Source organism: Salmo trutta, chromosome 15, assembly GCF_901001165.1.
Source record: "Salmo trutta chromosome 15, fSalTru1.1, whole genome shotgun sequence".
Lineage (NCBI taxonomy): Eukaryota > Metazoa > Chordata > Actinopteri > Salmoniformes > Salmonidae > Salmo > Salmo trutta.
Genome location: NC_042971.1, coordinates 28,984,045 through 29,003,097, shown reverse-complemented (window position 1 = coordinate 29,003,097; position 19,053 = coordinate 28,984,045). Strand labels below are relative to the sequence as shown.

General features: G+C 43.0%; 1 protein-coding gene across 1 annotated transcript in view; it reads right to left on the bottom strand.

Annotated features, from left to right (window-relative positions):
- Window positions 1–5,888: 5,888 nt before the first annotated feature.
- The window catches only part of LOC115148751 (protein yippee-like 1), a 30,396-nt gene continuing 17,231 nt past the window's right edge, over window positions 5,889–19,053 (bottom strand). The window contains exons 2-5 of the mRNA XM_029690944.1: window positions 17,759–18,038; window positions 8,939–8,982; window positions 8,696–8,804; window positions 5,889–7,836 (exon numbers count right to left, since the gene is read on the bottom strand). Of these exons, the coding sequence (XP_029546804.1) occupies window positions 7,747–7,836; window positions 8,696–8,804; window positions 8,939–8,982; window positions 17,759–17,866 (351 nt within the window). The 5' untranslated portion in view covers window positions 17,867–18,038 and the 3' untranslated portion in view covers window positions 5,889–7,746. The remainder of the gene's footprint in view (window positions 7,837–8,695; window positions 8,805–8,938; window positions 8,983–17,758; window positions 18,039–19,053) is intronic.

Sequence of the window (19,053 nt, the reverse complement as noted above, 5' to 3'; positions counted from 1 at the left end):
GAGGAGTTTACCACCTCAGTCACCGGCTTCATCAATAAGTGCATTGACGATGTTTCAAGCAGATCACCATAGTCCCTGTGCGCCAAGGTAACCTCTCTAAATGGCTATTGCCCCGTAGCACTCACATCTGTAGGCATTAAATGCTTTGAAAGGCTGGTCATGGCTCACATGAACACCATCATCCCAGGTCAAATAGCCCTTACACAGCATGGAAGTGTGTTTTGGGTCATTGTCCTGTTGAAAAACAAATGATAGTCCCACTAAGCGCAAACCAGATGGGATGGTGTATCGCTTCAGAATGCTGTGGTAGCCATGCTGGTTAAGTGTGCCTTGAATTCTAAATAAATCACTGACATTGTCACCAGCAAAGCACCCCCACACATCACACCTCCTCCTCTTTGCTTCACGGTGGGAACCAAACATGCAGAGATCATCCGTTCACCTACTCTGCGTCTCACAAACACATGGCGGTTGGAACCAAAAATCTCATATTTGAACTCATCAGACCAAAGGACAGATTTCCACCGGTCTAATGTCCATTGCTCGTGTTTCTTGGCCCAAGCAAATCTCTTCTCCTGATTGGTGTTGTCACGACTTCCGCCGAAGTCGGCTCCTCTCCTTGTTCGGGCGGCGTTCGGCAGTCGACGTCACCAGCTTTCTAGCCATCGCTGCTCCATTTTTCATGTATCCATTTGTTTTGTCTTGTTCCCTGCACACCTGGTTTTCATTCCCCAATCAATCTACATGTATTTATTCCTCTGTTCCCCATCATGTCTTTGTGAAAGATTGTTTGTGTTACGTGTTTATTGTTGACGTGCCAGACTGGTTTGTTTTTCCGTGGTATTTCACGAAGATGTTTATTGTTAAACATAATTCTTGTGAGTGTTTTTGCGCGTTTTGCACTTTTGCCTCAATAAAGTGTGCGCCTGTTCACAAATCTCTGCCCTCCTGCACCTGACTTCGCTACCAGTACGCACACACCTTTAGTAGTGGTTCCCTATCAGCAATTTGACCATGAAGGCCTGATTCACGCAATCTCCTCTGAACAGTTGTTTATTTTTTATTTAACCTTTATTTAACTAGACAAGTCAGTTAAGAACAAATTCTTATTTACAATGACAGCCCACCTGTGTTGAGATGTGTCTGTTACTTGAACTTTGTGAAGCATTTATTTGGGCTGCAATCTGAGTTGTAGTTAACTCTGATGAACCTTTCCTCTGCAGCAGAGGTAACTGGGTCTTCCTTTCCTGTGGCGGTCCTTATGAGAGTCAGTTTCATCATAGCGCTTGATGGTTTTTGTGACAGCACTTGAAGAAACTTTCAAAGTTCTTGAAATGTTCCAGATTGACTGACCTTCATGTCTTAAAGTAATGATGGACTGTCATTTCTCTTTGCTTATTTGAGATGTTCTTGCCATAATATGGACTTGGTCTTTTACCAAATAGGGCTATCTTCTGTGTACCAACCCTACCTTGTCACAACACAACTGATTGGATCAAATGCAATAAGAAGGAAAGAAATTCCACAAATTAACTGTTAACAAGGCACACCTGTTAATTGAAATGCATTCCAGGTAACTACCTCATGAAGCTGGTTGAGAGAATGCCAAGAGTGTGCAAAACTGTCATCAAGGCAAAGGGTGGCTACTTTGAAGAAAGTCAAATATAAAATATATTTTGAATATATTTTGATTTGTTCAACACTGTCACATGAAGGGCTGTAGGAAGTCAGGCGCAGGAGAGCAGATAGTTGGTAGCAAAACGAAGCCTTTTATTTGGTGACCCAAAAGCACACGGCACAAACTAACACAAAATACAAATAATGGTTTAACATAAACCAACTTAACCAGCCTAACGTGCGCATACATGAACAGATAAACAATACCACACAAAGACATGGGGAAAACAGAGGGTTAAATACACAACACATAATGAGGGAAATGAGAACCAGGTGTGTGGAAAAAGGAGACAAAACAAATGGAAAATGAAAAATGCATCGGTGAGGGCTAGAAGACCGGCGACTTCGACCACCGAACACCGCCCGAGCAAGGAAAGGCATCGACTTCGGTAGAAGTTGTGACAAACACTTTTTTGGTTACTACATGATTCCATATGTGTTATTTCATAGTTCTGATGTCTTCACTATTATTCTACAATGTAGAAAATAGTCAAAATAAAGAAAAACCCTGGAATGAGTAGGTGGGTCAAAACTTTTGACTGGTACTGTGTGTGTATATATACTGAGGCTAAATGTATTTGGCTAAGGTGTATGTAAACTTCCGGCTTCAACTGTATATAACTCAGTTTTTCACAATTCCTGACATTTAATCCTAGCAAAAATTCCCTGTCTTAGGTCAGTTAGGATCACCCCTTTATGTTAAGAATGTGAAATGTCAGAAGAATAGTAGAGAGAATTATTTATTTCAGCTTTTATTTCTTTCATCACATTCCCAGTGGGTCAGAAGTTTACATACACTCAATTAGTATTTGGTAGCATTGCCTTTAAATTGTTTAACTTGGGTCAAACATGTTGGGTAGCCTTCCACAAGCTTCCCACAATAAGTTGGGTGAATTTTGGCCCATTCCTCCTGACAGAGCTGGTGTAACTGCGTCATGTTTGTAGGCCTCCTTGCTCGCATTTACTTTTTCAGTTCTGCCCACAAATTGTCTATAAGATTGAGGTCAGGGCTTTGTGAAGGCCACTCCAATACCTTGACTTTGTTGTCCTTAAGCCATTTTGCCACAACTTTGGAAGTATGCTTGGGGTCATTGTCCATTTGGAAGACCCAACCAAGCTTTAACTTCCTGACTGATGTCTTGAGATGTTGCTTCAATATATCCACATCATTTTCCTTCCTTATGATGCCATCTATTTTGTGAAGTGCACCAGTCCCTCCTGCAGCAAAGCACCCCCACAACATGATACTGCCACCCCAGTGATTCACGGTTGGGATGGTGTTCTTCGGGTTGCAAGCCTCCCCCTTTTTCCTCCAAACATAACAACGGTCATTATAGCCAAACTGTTCTATTTTTGTTTCATCAGACCAGAGGACATTTCTCCAAAAAGTACAATCTTTACCCCCATGTGCAGTTGCAAACCATAGTCTGGCGTTTTTATGGCGGTTTTGGAGCAGTGGCTTCTTCCTTGCTGAGCGGCCTTTCAGGTTATGTCGATATAGGACTTGTTTTCCTGTGAATATAGATACTTTTGTACCTGTTTCCTCCAGCATCTTCACAAGGTCCTTTGCTGTTGTTCTGGTATTGATTTGCACTTTTCGCATCAAAGTACTGTCTCTCTAGGAGACAGAACGCGTCTCCTTCCTGAGCGGTATAATGACTGCATGGTCCATGGTGTTTATACTTACATACTATTGTTTGTACAGATGAACGTGGTTCCTTCAGGCGTTTGGAAATTGCTCCCAAGGATGAACCAGACCTGTGGAGCTCTACCTTTTTTTTCGGGAGGTCTTGGCTGATTTCTTTTGATTTTCCCATAATGTCAAGCAAAGAGGCACTGAGTTTGAAGGTAGGCCTTGAAATACATCCACAGGTACACCTCCAATTGACTCAAATTATGTCAATTGGCCTATCAGAAGCTTTTAAAGCCATGACATCATTTTCTGGAATTTTCCAAGCTGTTTAAAGGCACAGTCAACTTAGTGTATGTAAACCTCTGACCCACTGGAATTGTGATACAGTGAAATATAAGTGAAATAATCTGTGTGTAAACAATTGTTGGAAAAATGTCTTGTCTCATGCACAAAAGTAGATGTCCTAACCGACTTGCCAAAACTATAGTTTGTTAACAAGAAATTTGTGGAGTGGTTGAAAAGCGAGCTTTAATGACTCCAACCTAAGTGTATGTAAACTTCCAACTTCAACTGTATATATAATAATGGTGTGTATAGACAGTATGAACCGTATATGAATAGAAAAGGTGTGTACAGTAGTAGTTGTATAGAATGAGCCATTACTAGAATATGTATAAAGTGGGTAAAACAGAATGTAAACATTATTAAAGCGACTTGTGTTCAATTACTTTATAGTGCACAGCAGTCTCTAAGGTGCTGGGTACAGTACCGGGTGGTAGGTGGCTAGTTACAGTGACTAAGGTTCAGGGCAGGGTACTGAGAGGAGACCGGCTAGTGGTGACTCTTTAACAGTCTGATGACCTGGAGATAGAAGCTGTTTATCAACCTCTCGGTCCCAGCTTTGATGTACCTGTATTGTCTCCTCTTTCTAGATGGTAGGGGTGAACAGGCCGTGGCTAGGTTGGATGAGGTCCTTGGTGATCTTTTTGGTCTTCCTGTGAAACCAGGTGCTTTAGATGTTCCCCCCATAATGCGTTGGGCTGACCGCACCACCCTCTGGATAGCCCTGCTGCTGCGGATGGTGCAGTTGCCGTACCAGGCGGTGATACAGCCCGACAGGATGCTCTCAATGATGCATTTGAAGAAGTTTGTGAGGGTCTTAGGGGCTAATATTACTTTATTCAGCCTCCTGAGGTTAAAGAGGCGTTGTTGCACCTTCTTCACCACACTGTCTGTGTGAAGAGACGATTTCATGTCGTCAGTGACGTGCACACACACACACACACACAATGTCAAGACCACTCACCACTGCTAATTCAAGATCACACACACCTCTAAACCTCTACTGGGCTGTACTACTGAATTAAAAATATATCCCACCTAACCCCCATCCCCCAAGCAAATCCCTTTCATACATACGTTCACTCTTTCCAACAACAAAAAACACTCCACACCAATTGGCCCCGCAGACTGGAAAGAGCATGTGGTTTCTGAGGACAGGACCAAAAAATAGAGCAGCAGCAGCAAGAGAGAGGTAACTCCGCTCTCAATGTTCATGAAGGGCTCTCATAGAGGAGTACAGTATGTGACAAAGCCAGCACTGTGCATTCATAGGGCCATTGTACATGACTATCTATAGCACATAATGTTATGGCTTTGGGAGTAAGAGACTGAAAATGGATCTCAAACTAAATTAAATGTTTGTTGAGGTAGTGGTTAGCAGGTGGGGTCCGACGTTTTAGTAACCCAGTTCCACTGCTGCATAGCTTAACGTTAAATACTGTATCAGATAAGTTATATTTTAAGTTGTTCAAGGGATTGTGTATGATTCTAACATTACGGCAACATAATGAATTCCCTCTAATGGGGTATTCACATGCAACTCAAACTTTCATGCTTACCTTCCACTGCTTTCAATGCTCTAATCTTGGCTCAAGAACAAGCCATGCATACATATCCCAACTAAGCATTTCTGTCCCTAATAAAACCACTCAAATGAATGTTTTTGGGAGACAACAACCCACAATTTTCTGTGGCATTGTGCCATGATGCTGAGTACCAGTCAGGGATGACAGGTAACACTAATGCCAACCATTCAACCATTCACACTATTGCCCCTGGAACCCAGTTGCTAGGAGACCCTGTCCCACCATCTGCTGCTATGGAGATAGAGTGGGAGGCCCGGGAACAATGGAGAGCCCGGTGATGAGAACCAGCTGAGGCTAATATCATCTTCAGATATCCAATGTTCAAAATGTCTAACCGTATCTACTTTTACACATTATGTACCAGCCTTTAGAGTCAGGCAGATGTGGGAACAAATGCTTTTGCCTCATGGGATAATACATATATGCATGAACAGTTATCGGTTATGCAAGTTTCTCTGAAATCCATAGTGGTATTATCCTAACAGCTGGAAAGTCAAAACATATGTACGATACAATTAGCCTGGTTGCCAGATCTGTTTCTGTTTAAGCCAGCTCATTTCTGGTTGTTGTTCATCTCAAAAGCAAAATTTGTCTCAAGTACAAAACAAGACTGGCAACCAGGTGAGTATAAAATGTACTTTGGCCTTTGCTTCAGATCAATCAAATAAGAATCTTTATTGAGTCCCATATATTGCCATCAACTTTCCTTCCTTTACAAAAGACACACAAAAAATACATTTTCAAATAGTAAAAAAGTAGGAAATCTAACTGTCCCACAAGGTGCCCCAAGACAGACAGCAGAGCATACATAATCATCAATTGAATAAATGAATAAATAAATAAAACATTGAATATGGCTATTTACATGGTGTAATACAGTTTATCGTTATATAATAATAATGCTTATGTTCATAGTGAACATACAGGTATTAACATTGTAATTGTCTCAACCAAACAATGCATTATCTCACAGAGAAAGCCCAGGGTTCGACAGTGGCTCTGGGCCAATCACAATCTTTCATTCTGCAACTTCCTGATACAAGCAATCTAGGCAGGTCCATTGTTTGGTCAATTTATTGTTGATGGGAGAGTCTTTGGTTGTTGTGCTGGGATGTGTGACACCCTCTGATTGGGTATTTCCACTGTCAGTCACATTCTGTTGATTTCAATTGGTTCTCCTGTTCCAGACTGTAGAAAGTTAACTGTTGGTATTTTCTCTAATCTCGTAAAATCAGCAAAACAAATAAGCGAGGAGGCAGTGGAGGAGGCAGAACCAGGTAAACAGAGAACTACCAGTTCACAAACATCAATCTGTGAAGCTCCAGAATTAGCTGTAGAAATAGATCTAGAATCAGGTAACCCTCTCCATATCCTCACCTCAACCACTAGGGGGGAAACACAACACTAACTTTAGATCAGTGTCTAGGTACAAGGCACTCCACTTGCCTCATTTCATCATCAGTTTGCATCACCATTATAATGTCAGCTTTGAGCATTATTTTGAAACCGAAAAGAGCTAAGGGTGCTACCTAACTTTTTTTGTTCTGTCTCTTTACCAAGGTGACATGAAAACCTCTTGCACTCTGCCACTGTTCATTGTACACACCACCATTACTGAAACATTTACAGAGGGTGGTAACAGCACACTCAGAAAGGCAAAAGGACGACAACTTGAGTGACACCTTATTTTTAAGATTGCTACCATTGATTGGAATTGAGGTGTGAGGGAGGAACTAAAAAGCTGCTACCTTTGAACAAAGGGAGTAGAAGGGGAGATTGTCCCCAAACAAGACCAAATAAATTCATAAATAAATCAATACCTTAAACTCATGCTCGAATAAATAAAAAAACAAAGAACATATATGTATTTTTCCAGATGAACAGTCAAGCAGTTTTCTGACAATCAGTTTCAATCCCTCAAAGGGAGTTTTGGACGATTTCAGGCTACAAGAAGTCTGGTGATTCTGGTTGATTGGTTGGGTGGTTTGTGTCTTTCGTGTGTGTGAAGAGGGAAGGATCCACATAGGGTAGTGAGGGTGATATTAGGTAAAAAAAAACAAAAAGAAAAACATTTTCACCTCATTGTAGTGTTGGTGGGTCTTGGGGGTACATCCTTGTCTGTCCAGTACTATGTTCATTGTCCATCTCATTCACCCCCCAGATAGACCATTACCTATGACCTATAACCCTTAACCTGTGGTCTCCTGTCCACCCTGAAGCCCGGGACAAGCATCAACATGCAGTGTGAATGCAAACATGTCTCTGAGCCACTGTGTGTGTGCATTTCTGTATATTCTGTAGACTGGAAATGATTTATCATTCTTGTAAACACACAAGCACACATGCACACACACACGCTTACACCTATGTATTGTGGGGGTACATGAACTGCATGTCAGGTGGATAGGGTCACGTGGATGAGCTAGCAGTAAACCTTATTGGTGAGTCAAACACTGAGCTGTGCCCTACAGCTAAGCCACGCCTCTGCAACACTCTAGGTCTGCCCACTCAGTCCCAGCCATTGTCCTTGATCATGTGGGCCAGCTCGATAATGAATTTCCCCTCCTTGTACTTCTGACTGCTCTCAAAGGCATGCTCCTGCGGAGATTGGGGGGGGGATACGGTGGGGGTAGAAATAAAGGAGAGGGAGAAGTGGATATAAAGAGAGAAAGAGAAAGACAGGGACCGAGAACGGGAAAGAGGGGAGAGAGAGAGAGAGAGACAGTCACAAAGTGAACGGATGAAACAAGCATTTTCATGAATGTAAACAGTGCCTTGATGTTTTCTATCTGGGGTAATCTCTCTTGTTGTTCTATATGTAATCTCAGTGTGAAGGATTGTGTATGTGTGCATGAGTGAGTTAGTAAGTGAAAGTTAATTGTGTGTGTGTGTATTTGCGTGTGTGAGTGATTGTGTGTGGGAGAGAGTAATAGTGTGTTTGTGTGCTTATTATCCCCCCATTGATAAGTGTACTAGGTCAGCAGCAGCACCTTTGGCAGTGTGACAGTGCAGGAACATCAGGCCTCGTGGAGGATATTAATAATAATATCACACAGATGGCTCCATAAAACACCACAAGGCCGCGTACCGGTCCTGTGTGGCTCAGTTGGTAGAGCATGGTGTTTGCAACGCCAGGGTTGTGGGTTCGATTCCCACGGGGGACCAGTACGGGGAAAACATTTTATGAAATGTATGCATTCACTACTGTAAGTCGCTCTGGATAAGAGCGTCTGCTAAATGACAAAAATGTCAAATGTAAAATGTACCGTCCGGGTCTCTCTCGCTGACCTCCACGCACGCACGCACACACACACGCACACACCTTAACCCACATAGTTAGCCACAAAGCGGAGCCAGGGACCCCAGCAATGTGGAGCATTTATGTCTATAGATGTGTTATACACCTGTATGTCTACAGAACTGTTTGTCGGGGATTCCTATGTAATTAGCTACTCACGTATTTCCAGCCCAGTGTGGTTTTACAGTTTTCACAGTAGATATCAGCAACCGCATGAAGCCCTGTCAACAGAACCCTCTCTTCTGCTAGTCCACACCCCACGTTCACCCTGAGAGGGGGGGAGAGAGAGGAATAATGGTATAAAGGGAGAGAAAGGCGAAGAAAAGAAAGAGTGAGAAATAGAGAGAGGGGGTGTCAGAGGAGAGAGGGATGAAGTGATAAAATGGGGGCTCAGGTACTTACACTGAGTTGAACAGGTACGCTCGGCCTTGACTTCCTTGGAAAGACTGGATGAGAAAGAGAGAGAACGGGATGAGAAAGACAGAACAGGATGAGAAAAGCCATACATTAATAACACAGGAGTAGACATTTAGAATGGTCGGTTGTTTTTTTCATTTGTCTTACACAGCTTCAAAGCAGACAGATGGCATAGCACATTCCTAAAACAAAGGTATTCCATTCTCTATCCCATTCAGAAAAGATTGTTTATATGTTCATTATTGTTAACTCAAGAAACACAGAAACATGAGGCCATGAGTAACTTGGTCAAAAAGAATGGCGCCGATTGGCGCTGTCATAAGTAGTCTCACTTAAACCCTAATCAAATTAGCCTTCCCTGTAGCTCAGTTGGTAGAGCATGGTGTTTGCAACACCAGGGTTGTGGGTTCGATTCCCACGGGGGGCCAGCACAGAAAAATAATGTATGAAATGAAATGAAATGTATGCATTCACTACTGTAAGTCGCTCTGGATAAGGGCGTCTGCTAAATGACTAAAATGTCAAAAAAAATGTCAAAATTAAATCAAATTGGTCGCATACACATATTTAGCAGATGTTATTGTGGGTGTAGCGAAATGCTCCAACAGTGCAGTATCTAACAATAGACAACAATACACACAAATCTAAAAGTAAAAGAATGGATTAAAGAAATAAAGAAATATTACGATGAGCAATGTCGGAGTCCGGAGTATATAGTGCATTCACTTTTTCCACATTTTGTTACGTTACAGCCTTATTCTAAAATGGATGAAATAATTTTTCTTTATCAATCTACACACAATAACCCATAATGATGAGGCGAAGAAAGGTTTTCAGATTTTTTTGCAAATGTATAAAAAAAAAACTTAAATATCTTATTTACATAAGCATTCAGACCCTTGCTATGAGACTCGATTTTGAGCTCAGGTGCATCCTGTTTCAATTGATCATGCTTGAGATGTTTCTACAACTTGATTGGAGTCCACCTGTGGTAAATGTAATTGATTGGACATGATATGGAAAGGCACACACCTGTCTATAGAAGGTCCCACAGTTGACAGTGCTCGTTAGAGCAAAAACCAAGCCATGAGGTCGAAGGAATTGTCCGTAGAGCTCCGAGACAGGATTGCATCGAGGCACAGATCTGGGGAAGGGCACCAAAACATTTCTGCAGCCTTGAAGGTCCCCAAGAACACAGTGTCCTCCATCATTCTTAAATGGAAGAAGTTTGGAACCACCAAGACTCTTCCTAGAGCTGGCCGCCCTGCCAAACTGAGCAATCGGAGAGAACGGCCTTTGTCCGGGAGGTGACCAAGAACCCGATGGTCACTCTGACAGAGCTCCAGAGATACTCTGTGGAGATGAGAGAATCTTCTAGAAGGACAACCATTTCTGCAGCTCTCCACCAATCAGGCCTTTATGGTAGTGGCCAGACTGAAGCCACTCCTCAGTAAAAGGCACGACAGCCCGCTTGGAGTTTGCCAAAAGGCATTTAAAGGACTCTCCGACCATGAGAAACAAGATTCGCTGGTCTGATGAAGCCAAGATTGATCTCTTTGGCCTGAATGCCAAGTGTCAGGCCTGGAGGAAACCAGGCACCGTTCATCACCTGGCCAATACCATCCCTACGGTGAAGCATGCTGGTGGCAGCATCATGCTGTGGGGATGTTTTTCAGCAGCAGGGACTGGGAGACTAGTCAGGATCGAGGGAAAGATGACTGGAGAAAAGTACAGAGAGATCCTTGATGAAAACCCGCTCCACAGATCTCAGGACCTCAGGCTGGGGAGAAGGTTCACCTTCCAACAGGACAACGACCCTAAGCACACAGCCAAAACAACACAGGAGTCGCTTAGGGACAAGTCTCGGAATGTCCTTGAGTGGCCTAGTCAGAGCCCGGACTTGAACCCGATCGAACATCTCTGGAGAGACCTGAAAATAGCTGTGCAGCGATGCTCCACATCCAACCTGACAGATCTTGAGAGGATCTGCAGAGAATAATGGGAGAAACTCCCCAAATACAAGTGTGCCAAGCTTGTAGCGTCATACCCAAGCAGCTACGTCTGGTAAGACGTGTGTCTATTTGTCAATAACTACTGGCGCGCGATGTCTAATATTAAAGAAGTCTTGAGGCATTGCTCGCCTGAGGTAGAATACCTCATGATAAGCTGTAGACCACACTTCTACAAAGAGAGTTCTCATCTATATTATTCGTAGCCGTCTATTTACCACCACAAACCGACGCTGGCACTAAGACCGCACTCAGGGATTTGTCCAATTGCATTGATGTGCATACCACCTCAGTCATCAATAAGTGCATCGACGACGTCACCCCCACAGTGACCGTATGTACATTTTCCGAACAGAAGCCATGGATTACAGGCAACATCCGCACCGAATACTTGAGCTGTCTCTTTTCACCTTTCCGGACGCTTATAAGAAATCCCACTATGCCCTCAGATGAACCATCAAACAGGTAAAGCGTCAAAATAGGACTAAGACCCTCACAGCCCCTAAGACCCTCACAAACTTTTACAGATGTACAATTGAGAGCATCCTGCGGGCTGTATCACCGCCTGGTACGCCAACTGCACCGCCCTCAACCGCAAGGCTCTCCAGAGGGTGGTGAGGTCTGCACAACGCATCACCGGAGGCAAACTACCTACCCTCCAGGACACCTACAGCACCCGATGTCACAGGAAGGCCAACAAGATCATCAAGGACAACAACCACCCGAGCCACTGCCTGTTCACCCCGCTACCATCCAGAAGGAGAGGTCAGTACAGGTGCATCAAAGCTGGGAACGAGAGACTGAACAACAGCTTCTCTCCCAAGGCTATCAGACTGTTAAACAGCCATCACTAACACAGAGAGGCTGCTGCCTACATACAGACTCGAATCATTGGCCACTTTAATAAATGGATCACTAGTCACTTTAAATAATGCCACTTTAATAATGTTTACATATCTTACATTACTCTCATATGTATATACTGTATTTTATACCATCTATTGCATCTTGCCTATGCCGCTCGGGCATCGCTCATCCATATATTTCTATGCATATATTCTTATTCCATCCCTTTAGATTCGTGTGTATTAGGTAGTTGCTGTGGAATTGTTAGATTAGTTGTTAGATATTACTGCACTCTCAGAACTAGAAGCACAAGCATTTCGCTACACTCGCATTAACATCTGCTAACCATGTGTATGTGACCATTACAATTTGATTTGAGCTATTCTTCCACAAATTAACTTTTAACAAGGCACACCTGTTAATTGAAATGCATTCCAGGTAACTACCTCATGAAGCTGGTTGAGAGAATGCCAAGAGTGTGCAAAGCTTTCATCAAGACAAAGGGTGGCTACTTTGAAGAATCTGAAATATGAAATGTATTTTGATTTGTCTAACACTTTTTTGGTTACTACATGATTCCATACGTGTTATTTCATAGTTTGATGTCTTCACTATGTAGAAAATAGTCAAAATAAAGAAAAACCCTGGAATGAGTTGATGTGTCCAAACTTTTGACTGGTACTGTACCTTTAATCTATATCAACACAAGCTTTTGTGTGTATTTTCTACAACTACAAGGGAACTCCCAGGAGGCACATAAAATACAAGCCTCTTTTTGACTGGATGAGCCAGAGCTCTGCACTACAATATGGCCATAGTGAAAACAGCCTTGAGGGAGGAGGCTTTATGACTGGCTGTTTTTCCCGGGGGTAGTGTGCTCGCACCGTGACATGTGGGTAGCTTCGTAGCCACCAGGCACCATTCATGAGGGTGATATACACAGAACAGGTCTGCACTGGGCAACTGCCACATCACAGTCATAGTCAAAGGGACGGACGGCTGTACTCCACACCAGAAACTGAACACTAGCCAATCAGGACAGGGCTAGAGGTTAGAGCCCAGACAAAGGAAGTGGGTTGACCTCTGAATGAGACCTAGTGGTGTATTTAATACCTGCTGGGACAGAGGTTATGATGAGAAACTGGAGTTGAGAAGTGGCTATGTTCCATGCAATCTAATATACTGCAGACAAACATAAAGCCTCTATGGTTTAAAAAGCGGCTGCCTTTAAAAAGTAACAAATCCATGTGAAAACAGCCTATGTGGCATCGATATGAGTCAGAAACAGTTATTCTGGTGTCAAACTTGACTACCAAGTCTAAATAGGATAATGTTGGTCATAAAGTCAGTCTCGTCTAAAACGGAGTTTGGAACAACTTTGCATCACAACAGGTAAATAATGAAAGTTGGGTTTTGATTTGACTATGTCCATTTGCCCAGTAACATGGGGTGAACCGCTGTGGCAATTGCCCTTGATCCAATGAAATCAAATTGTATTTGTCACATGCGCCAAATACAACAGGTGTAGACCTTAACATGAAATGCTTACAAGCCCTTAACCAATAATGCAGTTCAAGAAATAGAGTTAAGAAAATATTTACCAAAGTAGAAAATTAAATAAAAAGTAACAAAATAACGAGGCCATAATACAGGGGGTACTGGTACCGAGTCAATGTGCGGTGGTACAGTGGAGGTAATTTGCACATGTAGGTAGGGATAAAGTGACTGTGCATAGATAACAAACAGCGAGTAGCAGCAGTGTAAAATTAAAGGGGGGGTTCAATGTAAATAGTCCGGGTGGCCATTTGATTAATTGTTCAGCAGTCTTATGGCTTGGGGGTAGAAGCTGTTGAGAAGCCTTTCGGACCTAGACTTGGCGCTCCGGTACCGCTTTCCGTGCGGTAGCAGAGAGAACAGTCTATGACTTGGGTGACTGGAGTCTTTGACAATTTTTTGTCCTTCCACTGACACAGCCTAGTATATAGGTCCTGGATGGCAGGAAGCCTGGCCGCAGTGATGTACTGGGCCGTATGCACTACCCTCTGTGGTGCCTTACTTTTTGAGAATCTGGTGACCCATGACAAATCTTTTCAGTCTCATGAGGGGGGAAAGGTGTTGTTGTGCCCTCTTCACGACTGTCTTGGTGTGTTTGGAACATGATAGTTTGTTGGTGATGTGGACACCAAGGAACTTGGAACTCTCGACCCACCCCACTACAGCCCTGTTGATGTGAATAGGGGCGTGTTCAGCCCTCCTTTTCCTGTAGTCCACAATCAGCTCCTTTGTCTTCCTCACATTGAGGGAGAGGTTGTTGTCCTGGCAGCTGTCTCATCGTTGTCGGTGATCAGGCACTGTTGTGTCGTCAGCAAACTTAATGATGGTTGGAGTCGTGCTTGGCCACGCAGTCATGGGTGAATAGGGAGTACAGGAGTGGACTAAGCACGCACCCCTGAGGGGCCCCCAATAGCATAGACAGTGAGACAGACCTGCCCAGCAGCTCCAACTTTCTTTACATAAGACAACACGTCGCACCAAACACCTTAGTTAGATGTAAAATTGCGCAACAAAAACATCCTCGGGAAAAACGACTAAATTAATTACAGATTTCTTGAGTTATCTTAGATTCATTCTGGGGATTTTGAGGAAGTGAAATAGGCTTCCGCATCTACAGTGTCTCATGGGGGACAAACATCATTAACCAAACGTGGAATCGGTCAGGAAACACACTTCCAAGACTAAAATTATTTTTTTCTAATGAGCAACAGAAAAACACGTGTGCCAATTGGCTTGTTCAGTGGCTCTTTAACACGCACACACACGCAAACCCACTTTTTCTCCTAAATACACACACTAACTCTCATTCTTTCCTTCTTTCTTTCCCTCACTCTCTTCCTCTTTCTCTCTGATTCTCACACACACACATACACAAAATCATCCATCCACACATACAGCTGAAGTCAGAAGATTACATACACTTAGGTTGGAGTCATTAAAACCACTCCACAAATGTCTTGTTAACCTCTCTAGGGTATGTGGGACGAAATCGTCCCACCTACTCAACAGCCAGTGGAATCCCGTGGCGCGTTATTCAAATACCTTAGAAATGCTATTACTTCAATTTCTCAAACATATGACTATTTTACACCATTTTAAAGACAAGACTCTCATTTATCTAACCACACTGTCCGATTTCAAAAAGGCTTTACAACGAAAGCAAAACATTAGATTATGTCAGCAGAGTACCCAGCCAGAAATAATCAGACACCCATTTTTCAAGCTAGCATATAATGTCACATAAATCCAAACCACAGCTAAATGCAACACTAACCTTTGATGATCTTCATCAGATGACACCCCTAGGACATTATGTTATACAATATATGCATGTTTTGTTCAATCAAGTTCATATTTATATCAAAAAACAGCTTTTTACATTAGCATGTGACGTTCAGAACTAGCATTCCCACCGAACACTTCCGGTGAATTTACTAAATTACTCACGATAAACGTTCACAAAAAACATAACAATTATTTTAAGAATTATAGATACAGAACTCCGTTATGCAATCGCTATGTCCGATTTTAAAATAGCTTTTCGGTGAAAGCACATTTTGCAATATTCTGAGTAGATAGCCCAGCCATCATGGCTAGCTATTTTGAACCCCACCAAGTTTGGCCCTCACCAAACTCCGATTTACTATTAGAAGAATTGTATTACCTTTGCTGTTCTTCATCAGAATGCACTCCCAGGACTTCTACTTCAATAACAAATGTTGGTTTGGTTCAAAATAATCCATAGTTATGTTCAAATATCCTCTGTTTTGTTCGTGCGTTCAAGACACTATCCGAAGGGTGACGAAGGGTGACGCGCCCGACGCGTTTCGTGACAAAATATTTCTAAATATTCCATTACCGTACTTCGAAGCATGTCAACCACTGTTTAAAATCAATTTTTATGCGATTTTTCTCGTAAAAAAGCGATAATATTCCGACCGGGAAACCCTGTTTCAGTTCAAAGACGAAAAAATAAAACATGGTGTCGCCTTGTGCACGCGCCTCAGTCTCATGGCCCTCTGATCGACCACTATCCAAATGCGCTAATGTTTTTCAGCCATCTCCTAGAGATGAACGTACTTTGGTGTGAAAAGTGCAAATCAATCCCAGAACAACAGCAAAGGACCTTGTAAAGACGCTGGAGGAAACGGGTACAAAACTATCTATATCCACAGTAAAACGAGTCCTGTATCAACATAACCTGAAAGGCCGCACAGCAAGAAAGAAGCCACTGCTGCAAAACCACCATAAAAACGCCAGACTACGGTTTGCCACTGCACATGGGGACAAAGATTGTACTTTTTGAGAAATCTCCTCTGGTTTGATGAAACAAAAATATAACTGTTTGGCCACAATGACCATCGTTATGTTTGGAGGAGAAAAGGGGAGGCTTGCAAGCCGAAGAACACCATCTCAACCGTGAATCACGGGGGTGGCAGCAGCATGTTGTGGGGGTGCTTTGCTGCAGGAGGGACTGGTGCACTTCACAAAATAGATGGCATTATGAGAGAGGAAAATTGTGCATATATTGAATCAACATCTGAAGACATCAGTCAGGAAGTTAAAGCTTGGTCGCAAATGGGTCTTCCAAATGGACAGTGACCCCAAGCATACTTCCAAAGTTGTGGCAAAATGGCTTAAGGACCACAAAATCAAGGTATTGGAGTGGCCATCACAAAGCCCTGACCTCAATCCTATAGAAAATTTGTGGGCAGAACTGAAAAAGTGTGTGCGAGCAAGGAGGCCTACAAACCTGACTCAGTTACACCAGCTCTGTCAGGAGGAATGGGCCAAAATTCACCCAACTTATTGTGGGAAGCTTGTGGAAGGCTACACAAATGTTTGACCCAAGTTAAAAAATTTAAAGGCAATGCTACCAAATACTAATTGAGTGTATGTAAACTTCTGACCCACTGGGAATGTGATGAAAGAAATAAAAGGTGAAATGAATCATTCTCTACTATCCTTCTGACATTTCACATTATTAAAATAAAGTGGTGATCCTAACTGACCTAGGACAGGGAATTTTTGCTAGGATTAAATGTCAGGAATTGTGAAAAACTGACTTTAAATGTATTTGGCTAAGGTGTATGTAAACTTCCGACTTCAACTGTATGCTATCATTGCCCTCTTTATTTTAGTCTGACACAAACATGCTGCTTCCATGGAAACTGTGTGTTTGCAGAGTGAATCCAGTCAATCTGATTTGATGTGCTGCTGGCTTACACTAAAAGCCTACTAGTGTCTATGAAAAGCCGGGAGAGGCCGTGTGTGTGTGCGTGTGTGTACGTGCGTGCGTGCGTGCGTGTATTAGGGAGCTTTGTAGCTGGGGATATTACCCGGGATGCTCTAGTCTAGAGAGTTCCAGGAGGGGACAGTTTGCTGATCTCTCTCGCCCCTCTCTTTCATGGTTTCTTTTTCCTTCTTCCTTTCTCTCATAGTTGCACACAAAGCTAAATGGACTAAGGGCTATCCCTTGATCCCGCCATGTGGGTTAATTAAGTCAGGGCTATATACTGTGTTTATGACCCACAGTTTCTGTGCCCTCATACTCACAATTGGACATAACAACTGGTGGAATAAAGTGAACCCTGGTCAACCTGGTGCAACATGAAGAACATCTGATGTTATCGCAAGCAAAGGAGCAAATGGAAGCAATCACGTTGCGGCAGAATCTAGTCTCGATTGCAACCGCACACACACACAAACGCACTGAGGCTCTGCAGTAGATGCTAGGCAGTGTGCCATCAGTAGGATTTACAGCCGTGAAAATATGGAGTATAACTACCACTGGCCTGCAGCTTCATACACATGACATAAAGCTTCATACACATGACATAGTTTCCATATTCACAGTTGTATTTCAACTTTTTTTGTCCTTGCAGAAAAAGCCTACCTTGGAGATGAGCTCGTCATGGTTGGCCAGGTGTGCTCGACAGTGGATGCAGCTGTAGGTGCGGTGGCAGTTGGGCAGGTAGGCCTGGAAGGTCTTGGAGCGCGTCATGATGATAGTTGCCTGGGAGACGGTGACGGTTGCAGGGGCAACGGCGTTGCTGTTGCTGGGTGGGGTGGAGGGGCGGTGCAAGAAAGGGCTTCCAGCCCAGGACGGTTCGCAGGGGAAGCACCGCAACACACAGGTGAGGGCCGTGGTGGGGCGTGGGGCGGGAGGCACACACCTGGGACACACACATACACACTTTAATATGGATCCATGATGACGGATCATGTTTGTCGTGAAGGCGCAAAAATTGTTTGTATGTTGAGTCTACCAAATATTAATATTTAATGTTGAATTTACCATTTTTGTAATTTAGCATACGCTCTTATCCAGAGCGACTTACCGGAGCAATTAGGGTTAAGTGCCTTGCTCAAGGGCACAGACAGATTTTTCACCTAGTCGGGATTGAAACCATGGACATTTCGGTTACAAACATAACGCTCTTAACCACTAGCCTACCTGCCTCACACGCATGCATTAACGTATGTACCCGTCTGCGCACATAGACACGACACAGACATACACACGCATTAGAAACCCCTACTACTTTAAGACATAGTCTCAAAGGAATTGGAGTAAAACTCCCATGGAGCAAGAAAATCCCCTCAGGCAAAATTGCTGTGAAAATTGCTGGTTCATTAGCTCAATCTTTCCACAAGTCTTATATGAGGTTCTCTCTCTCTCTCTCTCATATACATCAAAGCATGGTGGAAGGCGTTTATGTGAATCATGACACAATTCAATACAATGCTCTCTATCATATCATGGTACAACTATGATAGACTCTATGGCAGCAACACACACAACACAGACAATAAAACGCACACACACACAGGGTCAGTGGGCCAGAATTGGACTATCAGAAGTCTGGAACCCTGCCAACCGCGTGGGCTCCACTAGAAAGACACTACTGACTGACTCAATGTAGCCACACACATCTGTGTTTTCGTGAAATGTCAGGAATTTTTGAAGTGTCAAATGTTTTCACCATTTGAAATCATGTTTTCCATAACCCCTAACCCTAAAACCTAACCCTTAAGCTTAAAATAGCATTTTAACAAATTCAGGACCTGCAAAAAGTCCACTTTTCAAAAAATGTTTTGTTTTCCTAACTTTTCAGGACATTAAGGTGAAATGTTAGGACATTGGGGTCCTGATCATGAAGGAAAACAAGTGTACACACACACAAAGAG